Source organism: Macrobrachium nipponense, chromosome 10 (assembly GCF_015104395.2).
Source record: "Macrobrachium nipponense isolate FS-2020 chromosome 10, ASM1510439v2, whole genome shotgun sequence".
Taxonomy (NCBI): domain Eukaryota; kingdom Metazoa; phylum Arthropoda; class Malacostraca; order Decapoda; family Palaemonidae; genus Macrobrachium; species Macrobrachium nipponense.
The window spans coordinates 46,079,312-46,107,209 of record NC_087204.1 but is presented as its reverse complement, the minus strand read 5'-3'; the positions used below and the strand labels follow the sequence as shown (position 1 = coordinate 46,107,209).

Below are 27,898 nucleotides of genomic sequence, written 5' to 3'. Positions count from 1 at the left end.
GCGTTTAAGTATTACTAACAAGTCAGTTGTCTTTGACAGTGCATGTGGAGCAGGGCAATTGTAGTAAGACGAGCAATCATCTGTGGATATGAAGTACTTACTAATTGAATATTTTAAATTGCTTAAAACATTTATACTCTGCATATAAAAGCATGAAGACTTCAAAGTCCCAATAAAATAACTACTATTGGGAACGTGACTGGACGACCACATGTATCGTTAGGCTTAGTTTTTTTTTTATAAGGTGGAAGACAACTACGTGTATAGGAGTGGAAGAATAGAACTTGAAAGTTGAAGACTGAATGTTAATCTTTTGTTTGGTATTACTTACATTCGGACTGCATTAACGTAGATTTTTTCCCCTTCGTAGGTAGTTGCATTAGATTCTGATTTAAAGTTTAGATACAAACTTTGCCTTTTTTCGTAGTACTTTGAATAGCCTTAGTCCAAAATTCTGTCTGCCCCCTCACGGAAATACCTCCCAGATACTTCTTCCTAAATTGCAGCGTGAAGTAGACTACTATTAAATATTTTGTTTCTGGTGTATGGTGTGTGACTGTTCGTTTCCCATATTTTTCCTCAACCAGAATGATAAATAAACTCCTTAAATCTAAACAGGCTTCAATGCATTACCATTGAACTAGTTTCCCGTTTGTTGTTTCAGCTGTGAATATACGAAACTTTTGAATCCACAGGACTTTAATTTTAGCGACGCTGGAGTGCATCGAAAGTGACGAACAAACGAAAGTGTTGAAAGAAAAGTGAAAGTCGATATCTGGAAAGAACAAACTTGCAACTAACTTTCCTGGATTCATTCGAGTGTCGTCAAAGCCAGTCTTCACCAAAATGATAAAATGAGCTTATTCGTTTCGGGACGCGTTTGGTTAAAATAGACACCTTATGGATTTGTTTGTTTCTTTTACGTGATTGGTGATCATTGGTCTTTGTAGAGAAGACTTTCTAATTGTTTAAAGGGTGAAGGCCAAACCTGTGCTTAGGCCTACATGGTCCCCTGTTATTGTATATACTGTAGTGTGGACGTCATCCTCTGTTCTTCGGTATGGGGTAGGTGGTCATCATTTTTTATTGTCGAGTTATAAGAAAATAGAAGAGAAATTGATACAAGCTATTCGGTTGACTTAGGTTTTTTAGGCTTTTGCTTATCTATGAAATATTCGTATTTCTTTATATACGTAACTTTCACAGGGTATGACATGTCTCAATTCACTTCATATTTAACACATCCAGTATACTATGTATGTATAATAGATTAATATTCGTACGATGGTTAAAGTGATTTTATATTATCTTGGTATAAAATAGTTGAGATCGTTGTGACTGACATGAACAAAAACAACGATTGTTTGGTAAGTGTTGTAGTTTGAACGTAATTCGTTGAACTTGACAAACGTGTCCCAGAATTGCATTACTCAAGTAGGTTTGTTGTGCTTCTGGATGATGGACCTTTGGCAGGTTAGCATTATCCTTACCTGGAAGTAGCGATACCGCGTGAAATAGTATTCCAAGTGAGAATATCGGACGTTTGGTGAATTTCCTTTTGTGAATGATATGCTGTTTTTAAAAAAAGAAAAAAAAAAACAGTTAATAGCAGTATCACTGATGTGTAGAACATGGAGTTCTCTTAGATAGTGTTTGAGTTTGACGAGGGATTTTTACGTAACATACTGTATGAAACCAGAGGTTGTCAATCTTATTATTTTTGTTTTTGTTTTCATGGCAGTGTTTTCCTGTTTAAGCTAAATACATTAGACAGTGGTTAAAAAGGATTCAAGAGGAGTACGTAGACCTCGAATAGCAGGTAACTTTTTACGGCTAACCGTTGAAGGTCGCTGAGGGAAAGGCACGACACAAAAAACTTGAGTAGGAATCAGGAAACACAAGTTCACTATTCGCAGTCCGAAGATAAGATCCTTGAATTTTTTCGTTTTAGGAAGAGGACTGTTGTGTGGTTAGTAATTGTGCACTTTGTTTCTTTGTTGTAAGAGCGTTACTGTAAAACTGTTGCAAGGTGGTTGATGCGCGTGCGCATTTGGAAGGGATGCTGTCATTCTTCTGGTGAGTTTTTTTTTTTTTTTTTTTTTTTTTTTTTAATTAAATTCTCGTTAGGTGCTTTTTTTCTGCTTTCTTCATATAAGGAAATTGCATCATGGAATACTGGTTAACAAGTTATCAGCCTTCTCGCATGATGCGTCGAAGTAATATGCGGGTAATTTGCAAGCTGGGATGAGCAACTTCTTAAACGGTCATTGTCAGCCCTCGTGTAACGAGCGGTGCTCAAGGTCGACAGTACACAAGACTGCCGGGTTCCGGTATTGTATCTTGTTTTGCTGCAGACTTGTATGCTCTCTCTCTCTCTCTCTCTCTCTCTCTCTCTCTCTCTCTCTCTCTCTCTCTCTCTCTCTTATTTGTTGAAAGTAATACAATTTTCTCTCTCTCCTCTCTTATTTGTTGAAAGTAATACAATTCTCTCTCTCTCTCTTATTTGTTGAAAGTAATACAATTCTCTCTCTCTCTCTCTCTTATTTGTTGAAAGTAATACAATTTCTCTCTCTCTCTTCTCTCTCTCTCTCTCTCTCGTCTCTCATCTCTCTCTCTCTCTCTCTCTCTCTCTCTCTCTCTCTCTCTCTCTCATTTGTTGGAAGTAATACAATTCTACATGATTAGTTTCGTCAGCTTATTTCTTAGATAATGTTTCATGGCCCTGCTTCCCGAAAGTGCCTCTGTTGTAAAACCATTTAGGGCCGCCATCAGTTTCGTCCCTTTTGTGAGAAAATGTTTTGCTCGGTTCGTTGGCGTGTTCGTGCAAAGATTAAGAGAGGGGGAGGAAGGTATGGTGGTAAATGTGGATAAAACTGAGGTTATGGTATCCAGCAAGCAGGGGGAGAGACTATCATTTATCTAGGATAGAAGAGGTGTAGATTTAAAACAAAGAGAGAGTTGCAAATACCTTTGATCTACTTTAAGCCATGAGGGGCCCAGTGAAGTCAATGCTGAAGGTAATATGAAAGCAGCTTTCGGGGAATGGAGGGAATTGAGGGGGAATGGGCTTGAAAATGTAGAAATAGGTGTCGGGGTGGCAATTTTGAGGGAAGAAGACTTGGGTGACACCTGTTAGTGGTAGAAGATCAAGAGAAGCAGAGGAATACATGGAGTGATCAAGTGCGGATGAAGGTTTCGATAAGAAGAATTTAGTGGACGAAGATCCTTTTAATAGGAATAGTTGGAGAGGAGTCATAAAGACAACCGACTCCTTAGCATAGGGATAATGGTGGGCATGAAGAAAATTATCTAATTTTTTTTGCATTTCTCATCAAAATGATGTGGGATTTGTAGTTTCTGATTCCTTTTGATTTTGGTGCGCTTCACTGGTTTTAGGGGTGTCAAGTTACAATGGTTTCCCTACACAAAACTCACTCGCACTGTTGTTATGACTTAAAGAATCCCGTAGAAATTGTTCTTAAACGGTGATTTCACACTAGACTAAAATAAACATGGGTTTATTATTTATATGTTTGCATGTATGTATATATATATATATCGACTATCGACTTCCGGATTGTTTTTTCACTTAATTGTTCAGTTCATGAACGGAAGAACGGCTTTCCATAAACCTAGTTCTTTGAATCACTGCTTATAATATCCCGTCAGTGTTGATTTTACCAAGGCCAAATGTCTATACCAAGCCTCCTACAAAAGCACAATCACTTGCAAGTCGCTTTCGTGCTGTGGCATATGGTGTCATATGGTCGACTTAATCTAAGCCAGCAATCGGGTTTTCCATTTCTACGTTTAACAGCAGCTTCATAAGACTTGCTGTCCTTCCAACGTTAATGGTCGGCTGGGTAAAGAAATATGAGTGAGCTACTTTATTTATTTTTTTTTTTAATTTGCTGTTACTACGAATGTGATATCAGCCAATGCTTACAAATATGATAACGCATGAGGTGATAATTCTGTACGAAGTGCTAGTTATGCCTTGTTATGCAAGACTGTAGTTGAGTAGTTTCTTCAAGTACTTTCATGCATACGCAAGTGTTACTGTATTTTTGATGTTTATACAGTCTCTCTCTCTCTCTCTCTCTCTCTCTCTCGACTATGGGTACAAAAGTTTGTTGGGGTTAAAGAGAAGTGGCCACACGGCAGAGTTGACGAATGGGCGGACTTGACCGACGACAATGCCACGCCAGTACACTGTCGAGTGTCGTACCAAAACCATGGTGGCTAGTATTGCTCAGAAAAACTGTTGTGCTGCATAATAATTTGCGTATGTATAAAGAAAAAGACGAGTGGTGCAAAGATTGGCTAAATAGCGATGTTTATGGGATCCATACAACAATAGTACGTAACTACAATATGCCTGTGGACATGATTATAGAAACTACTATATGAGAATGAGTGGAAGTACATTCCATCATGGCCACTGATTCCATACACTCATAGCAAAGGTTGAGTCATACATCCGAAAACAAGATACAAACATGCGACACAGCAAAACAGCATAGGGTCGACTGGAAGCAACGCTGACATTTTTAACAACGTAGAGAGAGAGAGAGAGAGAGAGGGAGGAATTAGTATGAAGCAAAATTGCCAAATGAACAGCAGCTTATTTTTTATTGATAATGACAGTAGACATTTGGGCAAATGACCTTGAAGAAAAGCTGGTAGAAATTGTCTAGGAAGAAGTCCTATCAAAACGTTTGTCATTCGGTCGCAATTGTGATTTTACTCGGGGAACTATAAGAATAGTTCAAGATATTTGGTGTCAGTATAGAGCGCCACGACTGCATATGCATGCATTAGTGTACGTATTTATATATGCATGTATATATGTTTATAATGTATATGTATAAATAAAGGCAAAAGCCACGAATGAAAGTGAAACAATAGGGTACTCCATTGTTTCACTTCCCTTCTCGGCTTTTGCTTTTATTTATACTACATTCATCACGTTCCAGTTTTTTTATTCAGTTATACATGTGTGTATATATATGTATACATATATACATACACACACACACACACATATATATATTATATTATATATATATATATATATAATATATATATATATCTATATATATATATATATATTATTATATATATATATATATATATATATATATATATATATATATATATATTATATATACATACACATACACTGTATGTATCTATATGTATATATTTTGTATTTATATATTGAAATTTCTAAGGCATTTGCTTACGTTAATTTGTTTATTTATGTAAGATCCAGTTACCTAACCCATTGGCTTTTTCTTTCTTTGCTTGTATACAAAATGCCAAGTCCATGCTCAAGTTACAAAGATCTATGATAAAATATTCCTTTTAATATTTAACTTATTGGGGTCCCCTGTGATAACGTAAGTCTTGGCAGTGTCGTTAGCTCCAGTAACTTGCCTCAGATTCACCGGGAACCGACTGGTGATTTCGCTCAACACAGGCACCAGTGACATGCTTCGCCCGCCGCTCAGGCCCGTTCGTCTGGACAAGGCCTTTAAGGAAGGCTACATGTAAACGACCCTTAAGGCCTAGTGCCCGTCTTTTCCCAGATGGCTTGCCTGGGCCACTTGAAAATTGATCCACAAAGGTAACTTCTCCGAATCGGAACTAAGACTTTTTGAATGTCTACCTTGAAATTGGGAGGAAACGGTGGTCTTAAAAGACTGCTTGAAGAGGTCGTGGTCGATCTTTTTATCATTAGCTCTGTGTCCGTATGTGCGACCGTTGTAGAAACCATTGCCGTTTGTTTATTTTTTTTTTTTACGGGAACTATAACAGATAACGCACTTTCTTCATGTAGACATTGGAAAATATTTGAGGATGATAAGGCTTTTGCAATGGGAGCTAGAAATGAAAAGGTTTTGACTCCCAGTCAATTCAACCGTTTTATCAGAATAACACAAGAAATATACGATATGATAAAATAGTTTCAAAGGAAAATAACAGTTTCGCTCTCGCTTCATCGTGTTTGTCTTTGATATTTATGAATTGAGTATACATCAGATAAAGTTATATTATTTGAATTACTATTTGTATTGAACACGTACCAGTAGCTCAGTGCATTAGTCATCCGGCAGCTATAAGAATAGTGGAAAACCTTTTCATTTGCAACACGTAACTTCTCACGTGGATTCCAGGAGCTTTATTTGGCTAAATTTGGAGAACTATACTGGGTCGCTAATAACAACTTTCAAGCAGGGGCGAAACCGTGCAATCTGCTCGAGTATATGTATGTATGTATATGTAAAATTGTGTATGAATGTTTGTTTATAATGTGTGTATAAACAAACAGCATGATTTAATTTAATCATCGTGGTTGCAGCGCAATTCTGTTCAACAAAAGCCAATTCAGAAATCTGTTAACATGCTTTCAACGTCACATTTCGCTCTGGTACACACATACTCTCTCTCTCTCTCTCTCTCTCTCTCTCTCTCTTTCTCTCTCTCGTCTCTCTTCTCTCTCTCCCCTCTCTCTTTGTATATTTTTATGTATATGAAATATATGTTTTATATATATAATAATATATTATATATATATATATATATATATATATATCTTACACATTGCATTTGGGCATGTTTTATATATTAATGAACCAACTCTCGATTTTGCTATAAGTAAAGAATATACCATTATCATCATCTGTATTGTTGTCAGTTAAAGATTTATATTAAATTTCAAACTCATCTGAAGTGTCCTCGGGCATAGCTCCATGGAGGAGTGTGTCAGGCTGTCAAGAAGCGTAACACTTATATGAAAAGGAATGGGCGTAAAAGGAAGTTTAATTAAATCTGGCATACTACTGGCATAATTTCGTGACCTTTCTGGACGGTTTGGTAAGAATTAGATTTTCTCAGCGGGATGGCGGTTGTGAGTGGTAAACGAGACTGGTGTATGTCTCGGAAGGAAAGCACACCAGCTATTTGGCTTTGGTTAAATATTACACAGTAACGCAAAACTTTTCTAAAGCGTTTTGTTCTTGGCTTAGGTTTTTCAGCTTCTTCAGATTATGGAACTCGTTAGTGAAGTCATTTACAAGTATATTAATGTGGAACAACTGACAACTGAGAGACTAGATTATGGAGATAATTTGTGTAAGACATAACTGGCAACCTACTTGAGCCATTAAATTGCTCTAGCACGCTCTTGTTGAACAGTTGTCATGTCCTCGTTTCTGCTACAAATTCTTTAAAATTTCTTGGTTATATTTACCATTTCTTTAATTTATTATATATAGTCATTGATATGATTTATTATAATTAACCTGAACATTTCCTCCCATTGCTTTGGTTTTTGTGTTTGGTAATTTTTAAAACATTTAGAAAAATACGGTTGTAAGTTGGCATTTATAAAGTACACTTATTTTTGTTTTCCAGCTCGGCTATCGTTATTCATACGCAGTTTATTGTATGCAAAAGCAGCAGAAGTTGTCTTCTATATTACAAACGTTGGAAAGTAAATTCCGTTTATTGCTGCAGAAATGAAATTAAGGGTAACATTTCAAGACCTTTATGAGTGTTAGTTTGCGTCCTTAGCCGAGTTAAATATAATTTCTCCTTAATATTAAATACATATTTTGAAGTAAGTTGTACGTTTACAGTACGTTCATAGTTTTTATTTGATAGTTACTTCATTTTTCTCGTGGTCTTTATTCCTGCAAATTGCACCTTCGTACTTCCACTCCAAATATTTTTAACATTGGGTTTTCAAGCGCTCATTAATTAGAACGTCACATCATCTCGTCTGATATTTTTGAAGGGCAGAATTAACGGCAATACGGCTCGTCCTTTTCTAGCCTTATTAGATCACCTTGTAGAGTGTGCTGACTTCAATTTGTTCCCTTAGTAGTGTTACCATATCGTGCAGAGAAAAAAAAATGCTGTAAAACAAATGGGATTATGGAGTTTTTGTGCGGTTTACCCTTTATTGTTGAAAGTAAAGACACCATATGTTAGTTTTTTCAGTATTTTGGTCAGATGCTGTAGCTGTGAATTGTGTTACATTATTAGGATTCGCGTATTAGTAATATAGGTATGACCAAAAGCAACAAAATGGATGGGTTTAATTTGTTGTATTTGTGGGTGGGTGTTGTTTTTAGGGAAATCCTGGTATTAGTCTTAGTGCTATGCACACTGTTTGGAATCTAGATAAAAATGCAGCCAGTTGCTGTTGCACGCCCGCGTGTGGACGGGCATGCACAAATGAAGTGTCGGATTAGGTTTGTTTTTGTGTTATTGGACCAATTTTTTCCAATGTGGATTTGGTTGATGATATGTTTAGCCCGTCGTACCTTCGTTGAAACAAAGGATGTACAAATAATTGAAAGGAAATCTATGCCATTCTGTTAGATGACGTCACTATTAAGGTCACGTGCTGTGTTGCCATCATGCCTCTTGTAGATGCCAGGGTCATGGTGGAGTCCTTGCCAATTGAGGACGTGCAAGCACGTGCTCATTGTCTGACTTTGCGCAACAAGCCACTCTTCATTACACTCGAGGGACACAGTTCCTCTATGAACTAGTTTCATATCATCTTTCCTTTGTTGCTGTTTACTTCATCCAACTCTTGCGTCGTCATCTCGTTGTGACGATAAAACGTAGATGCAAGAATACTCGTGGTGCGTTGCCAGAAATTTTCCACCCCGATCTGGATAAGGATTGGGACTGGGACTAGGTTTTAGTAGGAATAATACTTCCCAGCGTAATGCTGAGGGGCTGCATTACGTGTTTTTTTCTTATTGTTCTTTTCAGTGTCGTTATTACCATAATTTCGGTGCCTGTAAGAGAAAGCGAAATTGAAGATATTAAAGGCAGTCGCTACACAAATTAGCTCAAATACATTTCATGTCATACACACAATAGTTATTCCTAAGAAGATATGAGAGATGAGTGAATTAGTCTTAGATTTCTCATAATTTGGGTATCCAGGACTGTGGAGTTGGTCCTATTAAATCAGTTTGTGAAAGGAAAAATGTAGAGATTGAGAAAGAATATGGAAGTTGAGACATTGAAAATAAACTAACCTAATGTACTTAAAAGTGATAAACATTGCACCGAGTCTTGGGTATGAAAAAAATTGAAATATTTGGTACTGAATTGCATAACGACGTTACTAAAAACTTTGCATTTAGAACTTCTTGTCGATTAATATCATTTTATTGCTAAAAACACTTGGTTGTAATAAGCTGAAGAATTTTCTTTTGTGACTTGCCAGAAAATCCAACTCTGCAAAACATGCTTTTTAAAGTCTTTGCAGTGAGTCCATATCTAGGTGTTCGTTAGCTGGATTTCTATGCTTGAAAAGTAGTCTCTGAAGAGGGGTAGTGGCGTCATTGCACAGCCGTGGTACAGCCGTCACTTAAGGTTATTTGCAGCATCCCTTGGGCCCCAGCTGCAACCTCTTTCATTCCTTTTACTGTAACTCCGTTCATATATTCTTTCTTCCATCTGACGTTCCACCTTCTCCATACGATTGTTTCATAGTGTAACTTCAAGGTTTTCCTCTTGTTACATCTTTCAAACCTTCTTACTGTCAATTTCCGTTTCAGTGCCGAGTGACCTCGTCGGTCCCAGCTCTTGGCCTATGGCCTAAATTCTGTATTCCAATTCCAGTTAAAAAGTGCTAGTACTAAATTTTGATTTACTCCTCTCTGTTTGTTTTCCGGTCCACCTGATTTTGCCTTATGTTTAAAGATCATAGTTCATTCACGATTGATCTACTTTATATTTCAGTGAACCATGTCCATACAAGAAATTCCCGTAGGCGGAGGGGTAGTGCCATCTGTGCACCTCATGCGGTACTGTAGGCATCACCTAAGGTTCTTTGCAGCGTGCCTTTGGCCCCTAGCTGCAACCCCTTCCGTTCTTTGTACTGTACCTCCTTTCATATTGACTTTCAACATCTTACTTTCTACCCTCTCCTAACAATTGATTCATAGTGCAACTGCGAGGTTTTCCTCCCGTTACACCTTTCAAACTTTTTACTGTCAATTTCCGCTTCAGCTCTGAATGACTTCATAGAGCCCAGTGCTTGGTCTTTGACCTAAATTCTATATTCAATACAATAAATGACCTTTAAGCATGGAAAAGTTTCAGATTTCTTTGTTCGCCTTGAACTTTGGTATGTTTTCTTTCTAAAAGTTCCTGTTTATGTGTATACAAAACCCAGGGGGCATGGCGGGGATGACTCTAGTTTTGGATTGTGTAGCAAGAAAACAGTATTAAGTGCATAAGTGATGCAAATGTTCAATATATTTGGGAGTCGTTTTAAAATAGATTCTATCTTATTTTATATAAACTGTTTGTTCCCGTGCACACTCATTTCCTACATTTGAAATCAGATGTGAAATAGACTCCATCTTGATATAGAAAGAATACTCCAGTTTAAATATGCTGGGTTACTGTGAATGGAATGCTTACGTAACTGTGCCCGTCCAACTTGTTGGGATATAGTAAATGATGTATCTGGAGAACGTCCATGTTTGTATGTCTGTGAGTAAGCTCATGTGTCCTGTTCCGAGTAACTTCTTTCAGAAAGGTCTATCACCACCTTGGAGTTCAGATCAAAGTCCTCTTCCCTCCCAATTTGCTTATTTTCTTTTCCTTCAGCCTCTTTCAATGTGTAGGGTTTATAAAGTTTCATGTACGTCACATTTAGTTTTTGTGTTAGTTTTTGTGTTAAGTTGAGATAGTTTCTTATGCTTCATTGTTTGGCAATGTCAGGCAAGCAAAGTTACGCAAGGTGCTGGAGAGGAGTCTGCATCCATAATGAATACAGAGAGCGTGATATGAACGTGGTGGAAATGATCAGAAGATTTGAAGTGCTCATTGTAATATATAGGGAAGTTCCGATTGTCTTGAAAGAAATCTTGAATTGTGTAAAGTTGTGAGAGTATGATGAAGTGCGACTCAAAAATTTTATAAATTTCTCTTTCAGTGTGTTGCCTGTGCTGTGAAGTCAACTACATGTAGATAACTCTCATCACCATCAAGTGGAAGTTTGTCTTCTTAGTTTGTGTTAAATGAAGTAACGGTTTGGTTACATAGCATCCAAGCTTGTATCCTTGGATAGCTGGAAGACTCGCATAAAGCGACAAACAGGTTTCAAGTGCTGTTCGCTTGTCTCGCTCAGTCTCTCCTCCCCTCTCTCTCTCTCTCTCTCTTGGTCTCGATATCGATCTTTGAAAAGGGGAGGTTGTGCTTTTTCTTAATTAACAGAGGCATGTTCTCTTGAGAGAAATTTTAATGCTATAGAAATTTAGCGCTGAGAACTTCTCTTAGTCAGCATAAGAGGAAGAAACGTCACTGAATATATCCATGTACTTAGTTTGGTACAAGTGCTTGAAATTGGGTTAATTCTGATATTCAGTTTGGTGCTTTTTGGCTTATATCTGATGGTGTCAGTGAGTTTGAATTCCACCGGCTGAATATAACGTTAATTACTATCCCGGAGCCGAATGATACCATATGTCTTCATTTTGCCGCATTGCTTTAGCGCATGTGAAGTGATATGCTGGTTATGTATTCCTGGGAAAATACAAAGGGTGTACTATTGGATCAAAGATTGTAATTATAGTATTATAGTAATTTTTTTTTGTCTAAATAACAGGACGTAATGAATGTTACGCAGACGTTAACGGGGTGTCCGGTATCCGAATCTTTGCCAAAAACGTTGTATTAAGGTCACCAAGTTTCGCGAAAAGCCGTGCTTCCTCCGCGGACTTAAGCTTTTAATTGTTTATCTGGTGGTTTGATGGTTCCCTGTATTATGCATTGAAACCGTATTAGTTTTATATTCTCTTTAATTCCACTCTATATTGTATCGTCTGAAGGGTCCGTTGCTGGATATCGATACAGGACAAAAGAGAAGATGGCGCCCTCCTCCTAAGTGTTCCATATCCTGTTTGGGAAGCCACATGCCGGTGGTTTACGGCGACCGTGCGACGTTGTTTTGTGTTATCACTTCACCTTTTCACCTTTCGGATTCTTCCCGTTGGTGTTTGGTGGATGTTTCAAGGCCATGGCGCGCTGTTTAGGGTTGCCTATAAGATACGTCCAGGAAACTGTGGCATTTTCGAGGTCACTTGGAGTGAGTGAAAGGTTTAATTAAGAGGTTTGTCGTCAGTCCCTCTATGAAAGGGTTCAGGAAGCTAGAGACGATTAGTTAACAAGGAAGAACAATAATTGTAACACTGACGTCGTTTTCTTTACCCCATACTACTCTTTGTCTTACATGAAAAGAAAGTAGTCGTCTCCTTTCGCCTTAGTTCTTTTTACTTGTAATTAACCAACTGCAGATAGATTGATTTATTGATACGGTAAGGCCATATTCCACCATTAATCAATATTCTCTCTCTCTCTCTCTCTCTCTCTCTCTCTCTCTCTCTCTCTCTCTCTCTTTCAAATGGAATGTGCACTAAACGGGTAAAGGGTTACATGTCTCCTGTCTTTACCTTTAGGTAATACTTTCACTTAGTAACAAAGCTTATGATTCATGAGAAGTCTTGGTTCCCAACTCACTGAGACGCTGCTGGGATATAAGCTGTTTGAATTCTACAGACGCTCGTGTAACACAATGGGGTCGTATGTAGTAGAATATGGCCCTTTATGCATATAATGGTGAAAGTGCTCACCAGACGTTTATAGCAAGCTAGTAACGTTTGTTAATGATACTAGGCATTCGTATGATACAATTAGGCCCTTTGATTCAAGACTGCGTCCTTTATGACCGCGGCTTGGGAAAACTCTTGGTACGATCTTTTTGGACACATTTTTCCAAGTGAGGGGTTGAAATTGCAGTTTTTAAGGCAAGAAATTCGCAATCTACATAACGTTAACACGTTTGAGATATTTAGATCGGCTGTGGAGATTACTGCCATTGTTCCTACCGAAACAAAACAAGTTATTGTGGTACATACTCGTGAAAGGATTTCAGTTGGATGCAACTACTCAGATGAAAAGTATATTTTCAAGCAGTTACATTTATATAAAATTCCTGAAGACAATGTAACACAAACAATTGCGTTTACTATCAGATACAGATTTATGTGCTGGTACACGTAGGATTATGTATATGCACAAACAATTCGTATAATAGTTTGACACAAATATACAGTTATACTTTCTTAAGCATATTCGTTGGGCAAAGAGTTAGTTGTGATATTAAGCTACTGAAGCGTAAATCGGTAGTAGAAAAGAGTAGACTCGTAATCTATCTGTACCCTCTTGTATAGCTTCAAATTTATGGGACTTGGCCATCTGACGAGTTCAAATGGGAATATATATGGATAAATATGAAACGAACACCTGTCATTTGCACTTTAGTGCATATGCTACAGTAATAATACATATATATAATATATTATATATATATTTATAAAATATATATATAATATAATATATATAATAACTATTATATATAATATATATATATATATATATATATATATATATATATATGTATATATAATATACATATATAGTTTTTTCGAGGCCATCTGTTTTCCTACAAATATATATATATATATATATATATATATATGTGTGTGTGTGTGTGTGAGAGAGTTTTTGTTACATTTGTGTGACATTTTTAAAATCTAAGACAAGATATAATTCAGTATAGAATACACTATATATACATTGGGAATTCTAAGCTCCAAGGGAAGTTGCAATTTGAAAGCGGGTCTGGCCCGCCCAGGTTTCGAATCGGGGCCCTTGGTGTAGATCCAGTAGCAATCGACTTCGACTATTCGGTTATCAAGGGAGATATAAGGTGATATCGAATCTTCTGTTCATAATCCTGTGGAATTCGGTTTTTTAACTAGAATTGGTTTCGGCCATCGCCAGCGTGATTGCAGATTGCTGAGTTTGTTACACGTGGCTATTTTTGAATGTTTATAACTTTTATACGGGTGGTTTTTTTTTTTTTTTTTTTTTTTTTTTTTTTTTGTTTTTTTTTTTTTTTTTTTTTTGACTCAGAAATGTAATTTTATTCTCACAATCTTTGAATACCTATACCCAAGGAGAATTATAGTTAAGTGCAACTGCCCGACAGAATTCGAATCTCTCTTTGGTTTAGATATAAATATAGTCGATTTTGACCATTTAGTTCTTATATATAACATACATTCTTATGTTATATATATTGTATGATATATATATATGTGGTGTGTAGTGGGGTGTATATATATCTATATATTATATATATTATATATATATAGAAGGTATGTATGTATGTATGTATGTATGTATGTGTGTGTATAAAACATAAATTTGGAACACCGCTGTTCAGAAAATCTGTTTATTTCTTCGAAGTTGCCTAGGACTTAGTTAATAAGAAGTAAAAAGGATGCTTTAATTCATTAATATATGAAAGGGGATATGTTTCTGTACTAACGAAGAAATGTACATTATAACCATTTTACATCTAATTAAGATTTGAAATGCATGTTTTCAGTGGTTAGGAAGTACCTGGTTGTTTTTAGAAGTGTATGTAAACATTATGCATGTACACTTACACTCATTTTAATCTGTTATTCATCGAATATGTGTAGGTTTTTATGCTAAGGTTAATATGAATTGGAACCCTTTGATTTACCAGTTTCAGTCAGCGGAAAAAGAAGACTGGGAAAGGACGATATTATGGCCTAATTGTCAAAGTAAGCTGTAGGTTACGCCTTATGAAAACTGAAAGCTTCTGTGGATCAAGGGGAAACAAACAAGGAGAGAGAATGTTCATTGGAAAAATCACCACAGTGATAACCATAAAACTTAGGGTCTGCTGTTCGGTGTCGTCGACTGCTCCCCTCGATTTACGAGTAGTCCGAAAGACCATCCCCAGATGCTAGAGGAGTGTTTTAAACCCGCTAGATAAGGATGGCACGAAGCTTTAGTAACTGGTGCTAACTGGAGTAAAGAAGCAAATAATCTAGAAAACAGACATGCTCACTCTAGAGAGTAGAAGGGAATGAACGATCTGAATAAAGTAGTATATTAAACGGGGAAGGGAAAACTGACATTCTTTAATACTTTCCGTCTTTGTAAATTGAAACAAGAACTTACGACGTCGAAAAAAACCGCCCAGTTTTGAAGATGTTGTTTAGCCATTGGAAGTGATGTTTGTTAAAAACGAGCTTGAAGTAATCTTTACTCCCCCAAATATTTAAAAGAACCGTGTTATTGCGACTTTTCAGCTTGATAAAAATGGTAGAATATAGAAAATGTAGAAAATATTTCTTGGCAGCATTGCATTAGACGACGTTACAGATACCCATCCAGATATTGTTCGTACTAAATCGGATTGATTTAGTGAATGCATAAAGAACAAAAGGACTTAATCATGAATAAAGTATAATGGATATTGTACAGCGAATGAAACAATGACTTGGAAAAGAATTAGATTGCGAGTGGATTCCTTTAGGATGTACGCGATCAACCAAGTAGGGTCTTCAGATGATAATTTTATTGATATTAGAAATAAAATTTTATCCAGTAGATGAGATACTATTAGTGTCTTTGTGTTATTGGAAAAAAAAAATTATTTTCCCCCTGCGAAGTTCATCGATCTTCGATTCTGGCATATACAATAATATGGTTGGTGGAAATGGGAATGACGGCGGCCGTTGATTCTACACACACACACACACACACACACCTGACGGCCGACAGTCCACCCAGTTTAAATGTCAAAGTCGGCTGGGATCAAACCTTGGGCGAGGAGCTAGCTACCTCATACCTAACCTTGTGGCGCCTGCCCCTTCAAAGGGGAAAAGGAAGTATATGAAAAATAATCTTGAATGTTTCAAGAATTTTCAGGGTGTTAAATGTTTACTGCTCATGTGCCCATACGGCGTATGTGGACAATCGGAAACAAGGGATGTAACTCACGGTGTGATATGTAGTGCAGTAGTTTGTAGACACAACAAAGGTTAAGAAGGTTGCAGACCGTCTGATATAAGCTTCTACCGTCTCAGTTTGCAAATATGGTGCAGATGAAGTGTGTCATTGAAAATGGGTCACCGAACCACGGTTAACAAGATTTCCCAAATGTGACCTTACATATCTTGTCTAAGTGGTTCGAGCGTCGAGTGTCTTGTGTTTAAAAAGTTTTCGTTTGTTTTTGAAATTTAGACATCTGTAATGTGACTGCATGTTTTAACATGATGTAGACGGAAACAGTGATTATTACTGTAGCTTTCGGTGTAGAATTAAGATTTGAAATTTCAGGATGACAGCTTCAAGAATTTGGGTCTTGGTCCATTCTTTCAGTGCCGTTAACTCGAATTTTAGACGACGTTGACTGATGCATTTGTTACCGAAACTGGGTGCAAATTTAATCAAATCCAATCACGGAACTGATTCTTCTTTTATAGTATAAGATTATCTTCCATAAAGTTTTGTTTCAAGCAGTTAATACAGTACTATACTTCGTAGGTGATCTGGAAAGAGTAAGAACAACTTCCTGTGGGTATAGCGTTGGCTGTAAAGGTACGATGACCTGAAGCTCCTTTGTGATAGCGGTTAGATAACTGGGGAGCTAGGTTTATTGATATGGAGGTTTGAGCGAAAACAGCTTTAGGCAATGAGTCCCCTTTTATTCATGAATCATAAGAGGTTCAGAACATAGAATCTGTAGACACCAGTATTATTTTTGTAGTAACGACAGATATCGTCTCTTAAGTATTTTCTTGTACTACCAGCTGGTCGTTTTCTTGTATCTCAATTGAAATTTCGTTGTTGAAAAACCGCTAATCGTATCACTTCATTTATTTCGTAGTCTCTGTTTCTTCAGAATGATCCAAAGCTGACTGGAGTAGTAAGGAATTTATCATCCCTGAAAGCGTTTGTGTGAATGGTGAGGGTCATGATCGGCATGTTAGCCACGCCCACTGATTTCTCGATTGCCTTCACCGGCGAACTTCCCGCCTCTGCGATTTACCTATTTCTGTACCCTGTCATATCAAGTTTATTCAGTCTGGATATTTCCTGATACCCTTAGGGTCAGTTTTACCGCAGAGGGAAGTCGTGTTTGGTACTACTATTAAATTTTGCCCTTACTTACAAAGACCGGAAGTGGTGTATAAACTTCCGGTGTCCTCTGCGCGCTTCATGTCAGTGGCTTGGGGAAGGGAGTTCAGATGGGAGATGCATGTCCTTGAATGGTTCTAAAGGGAGGTGGCGCGTAAAAGTTCTTATATAGATACATTTCAATATTTTACACGCCCTGTATCACAGTTCTATTTGATCTCGTCTTCGTTGTTGTTCCTGTAAAGTTCATAGTAATGTGTGTAGAAGAGTGAGAATAAATATTTAGTAGAAGTCTATTAACCTTCAGAATCTGCAATTGTGTATCAGTGACCTTTACTACGGGCCTATAACTCCAGATGTTTTTCTTTTCCTAAAGGAGTAAAATGTTGCTTCACCTTCAAGAAGTAGATGGGCCCGATATCAGGATGTGAGCCACACTTGGGAAACATTTCCTTGACAATCCAGAGATGGGTAATAGACACCTTTGGCTTCATATGCGTCGGTATATTTGTTACACTTAATGATTCGATTGATATTGGTTATAAGTATTAACCGAGCAAAATTCTCACCTTTCCGCACAAAAGCTGTTGTTCTGTCGCACTTATTGCAGTTAAAGCTGTGTAAATTCTGGCAGGAGCATGTGATCTCGAAATAGCTATATTAACACGACCAATTTTATTTGTATTACAGTAGTTTCGTTGAATAACTTGTACAGTCACTTGTAAAATTCAGAGAGAGAGAGAGAGAGAGAGAGAGAGAGAGAGAGAGAGAGAGAGAGAGAGAAATTCTTCCTGCTTTTGATACATGTCAAGGTTATTTTATGACACATAATTTATTATCCAGATTATTTGTTCAGGCAAAGTCTTTTTAGAGTGGGTTAACTTTATTTGTTTTGTCTGGGATCCTTTCACCTTTCTGGATAAGACTCGTTCACGTTTCATCGACGGGATTTCTCCAAGTCAGATTTTTATGTTGAAGGAATGGAACTAAATGTACTATTAAGTTTATGTAAGGTTGAGTTGTGACATGTTTTTGAGTTTATTTCGCATTTGCTTGCGTACGCGCACACGTGCATATGCGTAACTTCTCCTCCACTCCCAATACTTCATAATTATTTAGCACTTGCATCAGCCTGTTGTTTCCGTTTCTATCTACATCACTTGAATACGAATTTTTTTCCTACTTTTGTCAACAATTTTATTCGCAGCAGCATAACGCATTTTAATTTATGTTTGTGTACTTTAGAATACTGATGATTTACAAGCTAGCCAGTGCTGTTGCAAGCAAAACTTTAAAATAGGAAGGAGGCGAACCATAGTAAATAAAAAAAAAATTCGTACGTAAATGGAAAATTAATATGTCTAGTAAAACGTGATTTTCTCCTTAAGACAGGAACCATGGAAGTTTCTGTAGTATAAAATTAATCAGTCTTTTCTCACTCGATACTGCTTAGTCTTGAATTAATATATTTACCAGGTAAGACATGGATTCGTTGGCCCGGCTAAGTTTTGACGAATCTCATACGTATAAATGATAGAGGAAACAACCGGACTTCAGATTCATGAAAACTTCGGCAACCTATGGATTTTATCCTGAAATGTCGTGGGAACTGGCAGTAGTGTGGGCATCAAGCGTAACCTAGATATGTACTCTTTACAGAAAGTGTAAAGACCGCGTACTGCTGTAGCCCTTGCTATCTGCTAGATGTGACGAAATCTGACGGAAAAAGTCTTACTTGTGCAGCGTCTTCAATCTCATATAAGTGAATGAGTATAAGCAGTAAATACGAAAGCGCAGATGCAGGAAAATGTAATTTTAACCCTAATATTCTTTTCCAAAGGGAATTAGAACTTCATGGAATTTTATCTCGCGTATCGGCAGTCATGTCGACGTACGTTATTCTCGCTTTCCAGTCGTCACAATTCATGCGTCGGTGCATGCGCACATGACCAGTTCTTTTGACAGTTCTCTCATGTGACTGGCGGTAAGTGGGTTGAGCAACTGTTGAGGAGAGTTGCAAGAATACGTTCTTGCTTGTCATGCAGCCCGATACGGATGATTCTTTTGTGTGTCAAATGGTCATGCATGCATTATGTATGCAAAGCTGTATATAAGTGGAGCATGCCGAATGAATCCTTCTTGACGTTTTATAGTTGTTTATGCCAACGTTTTGCTCAGCGATGAGGTAACGTCATAACAACGGGTACGATTTGCATCGATGACATGTTTACCTCGAATGTGTTTTGAGAGTCCCATTAGGTAACTAGTCTTCTACTGCTTCCATCATACGTGGACTGAATGTAGCAATTAATTCAAGAAGCAATATTCACTTTCGGTGTTAATGTTGGAAAAAATAACTTGACTGGACATTCAGACTCTCATTATAGAATTAGAGATTACTATCGATTTCCATTTCTAGTCAAATTACTCCGGGTACAGGTCTTAACTAGATTTGGAATATAAAAATAACTGTTTTGTTTGTGATGATGAAGTTGAGTAGATGAAGTAGCTCCAAATAAATTGGACGATGTTTTAGGATTACAGATAAATTATATATGATATAGAATCTTGCTTTCGCGATGCTTACAGTACTACACGTTGTGAAGGGCTGGAAATATATTTGAAATATATTCAATATGTGGGTCTCAGCAAGAGGAGAATACTGTCATTGCCTACTACGGGTAAATTTAAAAAAGGAAACCCTCTGACTTAATGTTCTGGAATCCCTTTCGAAACATTTTGTTCGCCCTACCGTGTTGCCTTTGGTTGATACTGCCTTGCAATAAAGCTGTGTATATATTACACACACTATAATTATATATATATGTATGTATGTATGTATGTATGTATGTATGTATGTATGTATGTATGTATGTATGTCGGTTTGCTGTCACGTTCTACCAACCAGCAAAAATACAAGGAGGCTGCTTGCACGAAACCCTTAATCATATCAATTAAAGTACAATTATTCGTCATCCAGTCTTTTCTCCCCAGGGTGTCTTTCTCTACGGAATCTTTTATGCAGTTGCATGCAATCAATTCTTTTGTGCTTCTTCCGGGAATCTTAGACCTTGTCCATGATTTTCTCTTCCTGGCATATGTCGCTTGCCTCTATTCTATTCGTTTGATTTTATAATTCAGAAAATAATGGGAAAGGTTTTTAGATGCTACCTCCTTTTGTCCTTAATGAGTCTGACTTGACGGTAACAAAGTATCTTCATCAACCGCAGCATGTTGATATTTAAGGGTTAAGATTATACAGATTTTCCATTAAGGGGCGATTTCTGGAAATATGACATCAGAACAATGCTGTTTGTTAATTACGAATCTAAAGAGTAGAAAATATTTCTTAGTTAAAAAGGAATGCAGATGGATGAAACCTAAGCTTTTGATGTGAAAGATATTACCCGATTGATGTTTCATTGTTACGACAAATTGTCTATAATTAAGTCAACAAAATAATGATCTCGAAATTGAATTCTCAATACTTAAATAATTTTTATTAAATGAATCTGCGGCAATAGGCTGTAAACCAGAACTGATATTTTATCTAAATGTAATAAAAAATAGTCATTTGGCAAAATAAATTTTTGGCAGGTCAGTTCGGATATGAATTTTCAAAGAGAAAGATGTGCTACTGACTAAAATGTCTTGTAAAAAGGTGGTAACGATAGAAGATGGCTGGGACAAAGGCAGGTGTGGAAGTTGAAGTACTGACAGTGATAGCGTGTATAGTAGAGCTCGCAGGAAGAGTAGTGAAATGTGTACTTAGATGGTGTGGAAAGCAGATGTTCTTAGTCTGAAGTTTGGCTATAAGCTTATGTTCTACTGAGAGGAACACTTTGAGTTAAGAAGGGTATCGACAAAAGATTCCCCCAGTTTATGTACAAGATTAAACAAATAAGAATAATACGAAAGATTTAGTAGAATCACCTGTGTCCTTGCTAGTTACATGGAAGGGTTTCAATACTACCATTCACCGGAACCGACAGAGGCTTACAAACAAAAGAGTGAACCTTTTAGTACTCTTCCAACCTTTGCCCACCATATGAACAGAGATTATTGGATCGAGACAGGAGTAGAGATGGGTGATATCAGAGGTTCAGTGTAAGGGCCAAGAAAAAATTGTTTTGTCTTGATAGGGTCTGGCTTTAATTAGATGCAAGTAAAAGAAAGTTGCGAAAGTATCTTCTACGAGAGTCCCTTTTTTTCACAGTCAAGTGTATCATTTTGTTTTGAATCATGATGATTGAACAATAGTGTTTAGTTAAGAAGAAGGGAGCTTGTATGAAAGGACCCTGAGCCAAGCTGGAGTAGTGAACGAACAGATTAGTCAGGAATGAGGACCATATGACTCTTATATCTGGGACTCAGAACTTTGCATCACATTATGTCAGTATGAGTTCTACGTTCAAGAGAGAGTAATGATCCTTCGAGAAATCTAAATCAAAATATCCTTTGTCAGCCCATCGAGGACTCTTATCTTGCTGTCCAGTTACTTCAATTCCCTCTTTTTCACTGTTTTAAGAGCTGAATGGGCGAAAGTGCCCATTGCTTGGCATGGCTTTTAAAAAAAATCTTTGAAATTGGATCTTCAGGCTATGTAGTGACACAGCGTCATCATGCCAAAAAGCCAAGAATTCAGAGAGTCAAGACAAAAGGGCATTGTGGCTATTACAGTTGCATATGTATCTGGTAAAAAAGTGACCAGTAGTTCTACACACACACACACACACACACACACACATACACACACACATACATACATTACATACATACATTATATATATATATATATATATATATATATATATATATATATATGTATATATATAGATGTATATATTTTGTATGTATATATATATATTATATATTATATATTATATATATATATATTGTATATATATATATATATATATATATATATATTATATATATATATATATATATCTATATATATATATATATATATATATATATATATATATATATATATATATATATATATATATATATATATATATATTCGCGTTTTTTGCAGGCTTTGTAAGAAGAGTATTTTTGTGGCCTGAATTTGGCCCTGACTTACCAAAAAGTGAACATGGCGATATTGCTCTTTTGAGAGTTTTTCCGCAAGGTATTTTGCTTTTTGTCTCCTTGTCCCGAAGAATGATTGCACAACACCCGGAGTTCAAAAAACTTGAGATTGATTATGTTACGATATCGACTGTTGCTCTCTCTAAAAGGACAAGTCAAACAAGTTACAGTGGTGGTTTTTTTGGTTAAAATAAATCGAATAACCAAATTCGTCGCGAAGAGTATTTTCTAGCGTTAACTGCAGATTATTGCAGCGTTTAAAGAGACCATCAATGGAATAACTCGAATTGCGCTTTTCACTTATTTTAAATTTTCTAGCATCGGATTGCTTTAAGAAAACTCATGATGAACTTAACGGAATCGGAAATCATGTATATTTTTGGTATGTACAGTTTATCATTCCTATGCTTGAAGATACATTAGTGTTTTATGCTATGCGTTATAGGTGTGCGCGTGCGTGCGTGCGTGCGTGCTGATGTATCAAGGACCAAGATCTAATAATAGATAACCTGGTCTGTATCCAAAAACTCCTGCGACAGCTTGCTACGAGTATGTTTGAGGCGAGAATGTTTCAGTGCTAACTCCTTTTACAAGGCCGGTGCCTTTTTGTGCATTAGTTTTACGGACTCAGTTTAGATTAAGCTGCTTCAGTAATGTGAAAAACAGATTTGCTAAAGGCAACACTTGATAATTTTCACTCTTAATGCCTTCCTTGATAGTTATCTCCCTTACAAAAGGTGCTTTGAATACCATGTTGAGTTACAACCAGATGACCACAAGTTTATATGGTAGAGGAATTTTAGGTTACTTGTTCTTAAACGATTTGAGGCTTAGAAAAATGAATTTAAAACAGAATCCTGTGTTGGATAGTAAGTGTATTGTCTTGAACAAGTTTGATATTGTCGAAGGACAATAAATGCATATTACTTACATCTTTTTGCAGAGTTGCGTTAGGTCTTGTTAGTTTTGCCATCCGGCCGTTGGTTGATGAAATGCACGTAATAATACTTATTTTAGTGGCTGTGATCAGAGATGTAAAGACAGGGTGGAAGGTGCGCTATTATTTTTTTAATACATTTCTGAACTGCTTTGGAAAAATTGCATCGTTAGGTTCATGATGAAGTGGTGACATGAATAGTAAACCTTCAATTGTAAAAGTAAATTGATTTTTATTGAATGTTTAGAATCTACATGAAGTATATACGACACAATGTTTAATATGTTATGTGGATTCTCATGAACACTTGTGACCGCAGAAGTTAATTGAATCATTCCATGTTTGGATGTAGTCATTGTCTCCCTTCGTTAGTTACAAGATTCCTGTCTGTTGTTTCATGTAATGACAACAATATCTGAAGGGTTACACAGCTTCAAAGTAATTCCCTTTTGAGCTTTTTAATCCTACTTGTTGTCTTGTTAGTGACCTTGTTTTTCTTCACATTTTTGGCCAATTGATGTGGCCAACGGTTATATAGTACTATATAACACACAGGGTCTTTGTGCCTAGTCTCGTGCTGTATTTTGTGTGAGTGAAGTATAGACCACTAAGTAACAACGAGGGTGCCGTTGTTTAAATAAGAGTATAGAATTTAGTCGTTTATTTTCCGTGTCTGATAAGAAAGTGTTTATCACCGAAGTGATTTTGGACTGGTTTTTCTTCTTTTCTACCCCGAAGCAGGGGAGACCTTGGAAGATTAAATACGTTCAAAATTATAAAACAATCGATGTCCACGATTGAGCCGTCTTTATTGCACTTGGTCATTTGGCGAAGCGATTTTGGACTTGAGGTCTTTATTTGGACAGTTGTGTCGTTATTCTCATTATAGCATTGATTTTTTTTATACTAAAATGCCATGTTCCATCTATATCATTTGTTTATTTTGGCACCATCATTATTGTTTTTCGTGGCCCAAAACCTGAATTCATAACCGGTGAAAATAAAATCACGTAGTTTCAGCTTGACAGTAGCCAGGCTGTCGTAAGACACTTTTGATCAATATGCGTAATAATTAACATTTACCGTCCAAGGATGCTATGTAATCACGTGCAATATTCAATATTATATATGTATACGTATATGTACATGATATATATATTATTATTTAGTGTGTACGGGTGCGCTTGAGCCTTTTTTAGTTTTAAAAAATCTGAGCTAAACAGCATACGTCTGGAAGTGGCGTTCTTGTGTCTTGTGTGTTTTTAGGACCTAGTTTTGTTATTTTTACATAGGTATGGAATGTTGGCAAAACTTCCACTCAATAGGACGTTAGTGTGTGATTGTAGTGAAGGGGATACATAATTGTCATGGCTGAATTATCAAAGTTCATTAGATTTTGAATAATATAGAAATATTCATCAATGCTGTTGACTTTAGAACAATAATTTATGTCCCATCAATCATAATGAAAAATTACTAAAACAAAGTTGAAGTTTACTACTCCCATCAAGACCTTTATCCCTTATTGATTATTCTAATCCGTCAGTTATTGTTGGGGATGTATTCGATGACTTGATGTTACGTATATATTTGGGACGTCTTGCATCAATGTTTTGTGGTAGTCTGAGGCCAGATTCCCTCACTGCGGGTACGTCTTTGTTTTATAATCAACACCACCTCGGTTCAAGCAGGATGAATAGAGTACATATCCTTGGTTCAAGTAGTCACGAAAGCAGTGTGCTACCGATTGCTGTTTGACTGGTTGCCACAAGTAGACTTAAAATTGAACTTCGTAAGGGGATAGGTTCCTCTTTAAATAGACTGCGTTGCAGAAGTGGCAGAAATATCTACTCCATTTTGTCTTGGTAAGGTTTTTAACATTCACCCTTTAAAAAAAAAAAGTAAGGTTTTTAACATTCACCCTTTAAAAAAATCTCATTAAAACAACTCGGTTATCACCTTGCCTGCTTTCCCCAATGCAAGAATCTGGCTCTTAACAAAACAGCAACGCTACTATGTGTATTTAATTTAAGTTTTATATAAAAATCTATAAAGTATGTGAATGTTTCTTTTGATGTTGTATTGTTAGAAGCTTTCTCATACATTCCTTTAAATAAAAGGCTTAATATGCTGCATTCCATGTTCCTTGGTAACAGTAATTTTATTAGCCCTTATTATAGCACGGTCTTGCGATCACCACTTGAGTTGATCCAGTGTTAGAGGAACATTGCAATTATGTTACGTAAGTTCTTTTTTTCTCCCAAGATATTCTGTACCAGAGAATCTGTCCTTGATTCTTGTCTCCCTAAAAGGTTCGCCCTTCCTCCCCCTACCGCTCGTGTCGGCACATCTGCCACCCCTTTGCTATAGAAGTGCTTCCCCTTCTTTTATTCCACTGATGGTTTCGTTTCATCATCGCCATTATCGTTGCTGCCAACGCCGTCTGGCGTTCATGAATCTCTCTCTCTCTCTCTCTCTCTCTCTCTCTCTCTCTCTCTCTCTCTCTCCATCACCGTCTTGGCATCAAGAAGCACTTGAATGGATTTTCTGCTGAACAGTGCAGTGGCGTTGAAATGTTTATGATGTTGTACCTCATTTTATTTGATTTGCCAGTCTAGTTTTGGTGAAATAGAGAAGGCTCCAAATATCCATTTTAAAAAGGTGAAAGGCGCTGCTTTGTTACGATTAATCCGTATATTACTAGTATAAGCGGTTTAATCGTAACAAAACACTAATGGTGATTTTAAGGACAACTTGGAAAATCACGTGACTTTATTTCAGTAATAACTATATGTAATCTACTTCTCGTCCTTACTTCTGGGTCATAGCTATAATTGTTACTTGCAGTAGTGGTAGCAATAGCAAAAGTTGAAAAGGAAAACAGCTAAGGAAGTATTATGTCAGAAATATATTTCGTTCTTAGAACTTGTTATACCTAGAATAAAAAAATGGATCGAAGTTTTGAGAGAATTTTACATGGAGAAAGGGAGACCGAAGGCTAGGTGGGATGTGTTCAGAGTATGGAAGGGAGGACAACTCATCGAGAGCTATATGGAAGGTGTGCAAGAGGTATTGGAAAAAAATGTGCGCGTCTAAGAGGAAGTCGAAAGCCCACTGGTTGTGTGCGCGCTCGTGTTGAATTCGACCCTCTCTCTCTCTCTCTCTCTCTCTCTCTCTCTCTCTCTCTCTCTCTCTCTCTCTCTCTCTCTAAAGGGCTTTTCATTAGTAATTAATTAGTAAGCTTCCTTTATCACAATACGCAGCTTTACTATCGAACCTAGGTAACTTTTCACTTATGTCTATTTTATCATGACATGAGTGGGGCTGACGGAAAACACTTCAAATATTGAATGATGACATAACCAAAGAAAAACATTAAATTTACTCGTTTATTATAAATGGAGTTTGCATCACTGAAGCTCAATAACATTCTTGTAATTTTAGAACGAAGCAAAGCTGTTTACTTTATATGCAGTGGATACAGGAAATGTCTTGGTTATTTATTTCTTACTTCGTCTATTGTTTTCTCGAAGTGTTTAATATATTCTGCTCTAAATCATGAAAAAATAAAAATGGAAGAATTTATGAAAATATAAAAACTCCTCTGTGGCAGTTGTCCCTTGAGGCGGCTTTCCTTTCGCATTGCATTGTTTTTTTTTTCGAATCCCTGTCATTGTGTGGTAAGTGAAGTTGACGCCCTTATTTTTGTTTATGATGGATACTTTGATTACAGTCTGAAGAGAATGAAGCATTTTATTATATTTTCGAGAAGAGACACATTTCTTATATATTTTCATTGTTTTTAAAGTTTATCTAATACTGCAGTTATGACAGACTGATACCTGTTGATTGGTAATATTGAGAAGTATTGCCGTTAGCAATTTGTGGTAATAAATTTTTTCACCATGGTGGGAACGGAACCAAGAATGCGAATGTTTGGTGGTAACCGATCACTATTCTCGTGTGATGGTTTTTATTATTATTTTTTTTTTTTTTGTTACATGTTGATTAGCATGTAATAAGCATGATTTGTTGTCCTTCTCTGTGATACTTTGCTCGCTCTCTCTCTCTCTCTCTCTCTCTCTCTCTCTCTCTCTCTCTCTCTCTCTCTCTCTCTCTCTCTCTCTCTCTCTCTGTGTGTGTGTAATAGCTAGCAGCAACAGGTTTTATTTATTTAGACAAAAATGAGAAAGATAGACAAAGAATGAGAAAAAAATACAAAGAATGAGAAAAAAAAATAGATCGAAGGAAGTATTACAACAAAGCAAATATTCGTAACTGTTGAAAATAAGCTGTAACGTGCACAAGGTTTATTTTTCTTAAATGAATGAAAAACTTGTTTGCTTGAAAAACTGGGGCCTCTTGATTTCCAGATTTCTTTATAGTTCAGCGTGGTAGCCTTGGCGGCTTCCCATGTATTTTTTGACAAGTGCGAAGTGTGTTTTAACGTTATAAGTTCCTCTCTTTCTTTTATGAAAGACACTGAAGTTTTGTTTTGTTAATGTATTCTTTTTATTTATTTTCACATCTCATAGGATGGAAATCACTCCAGAGTTTAGCTTTTTAAGGACTCTAGAATCAAATTCATAGGATGGAAATCACTCCAGAGTTTAGCTTTTTAAGGACTCTAGAATCAAATTCATAGTCGAAATCATTATGAAAGTTTTTGAGAATTTCTTACCACTTCTAACGGGTAGCTTTCTAAAGCCAACAGAGATTACAGTGTCGGCCTTTTGCCCAGCTAATATGATAATAATAGTTAAAGGCCAGAGCATTATTTTTTTATCCTTTTTTTTC

General features: G+C 36.6%; 1 protein-coding gene across 6 annotated transcripts in view; it reads left to right on the top strand.

Moving 5' to 3' along the window:
* Window positions 1–27,898, top strand: part of LOC135223603 (uncharacterized) — a 124,256-nt gene that overhangs the window by 81,456 nt on the left and 14,902 nt on the right. For 2 of the 6 annotated variants that reach the window (XM_064262176.1, XM_064262177.1), the window contains exon 2: window positions 665–1,065. The exons of 3 other annotated variants lie outside the window; for them this stretch is intronic. In XM_064262176.1, coding sequence (XP_064118246.1) covers window positions 1,061–1,065 — 5 coding nt within the window. In that variant the 5' untranslated portion in view covers window positions 665–1,060. The remainder of the gene's footprint in view (window positions 1–664; window positions 1,066–27,898) is intronic. One more of the 6 variants, XM_064262178.1, reaches the window with a different exon arrangement.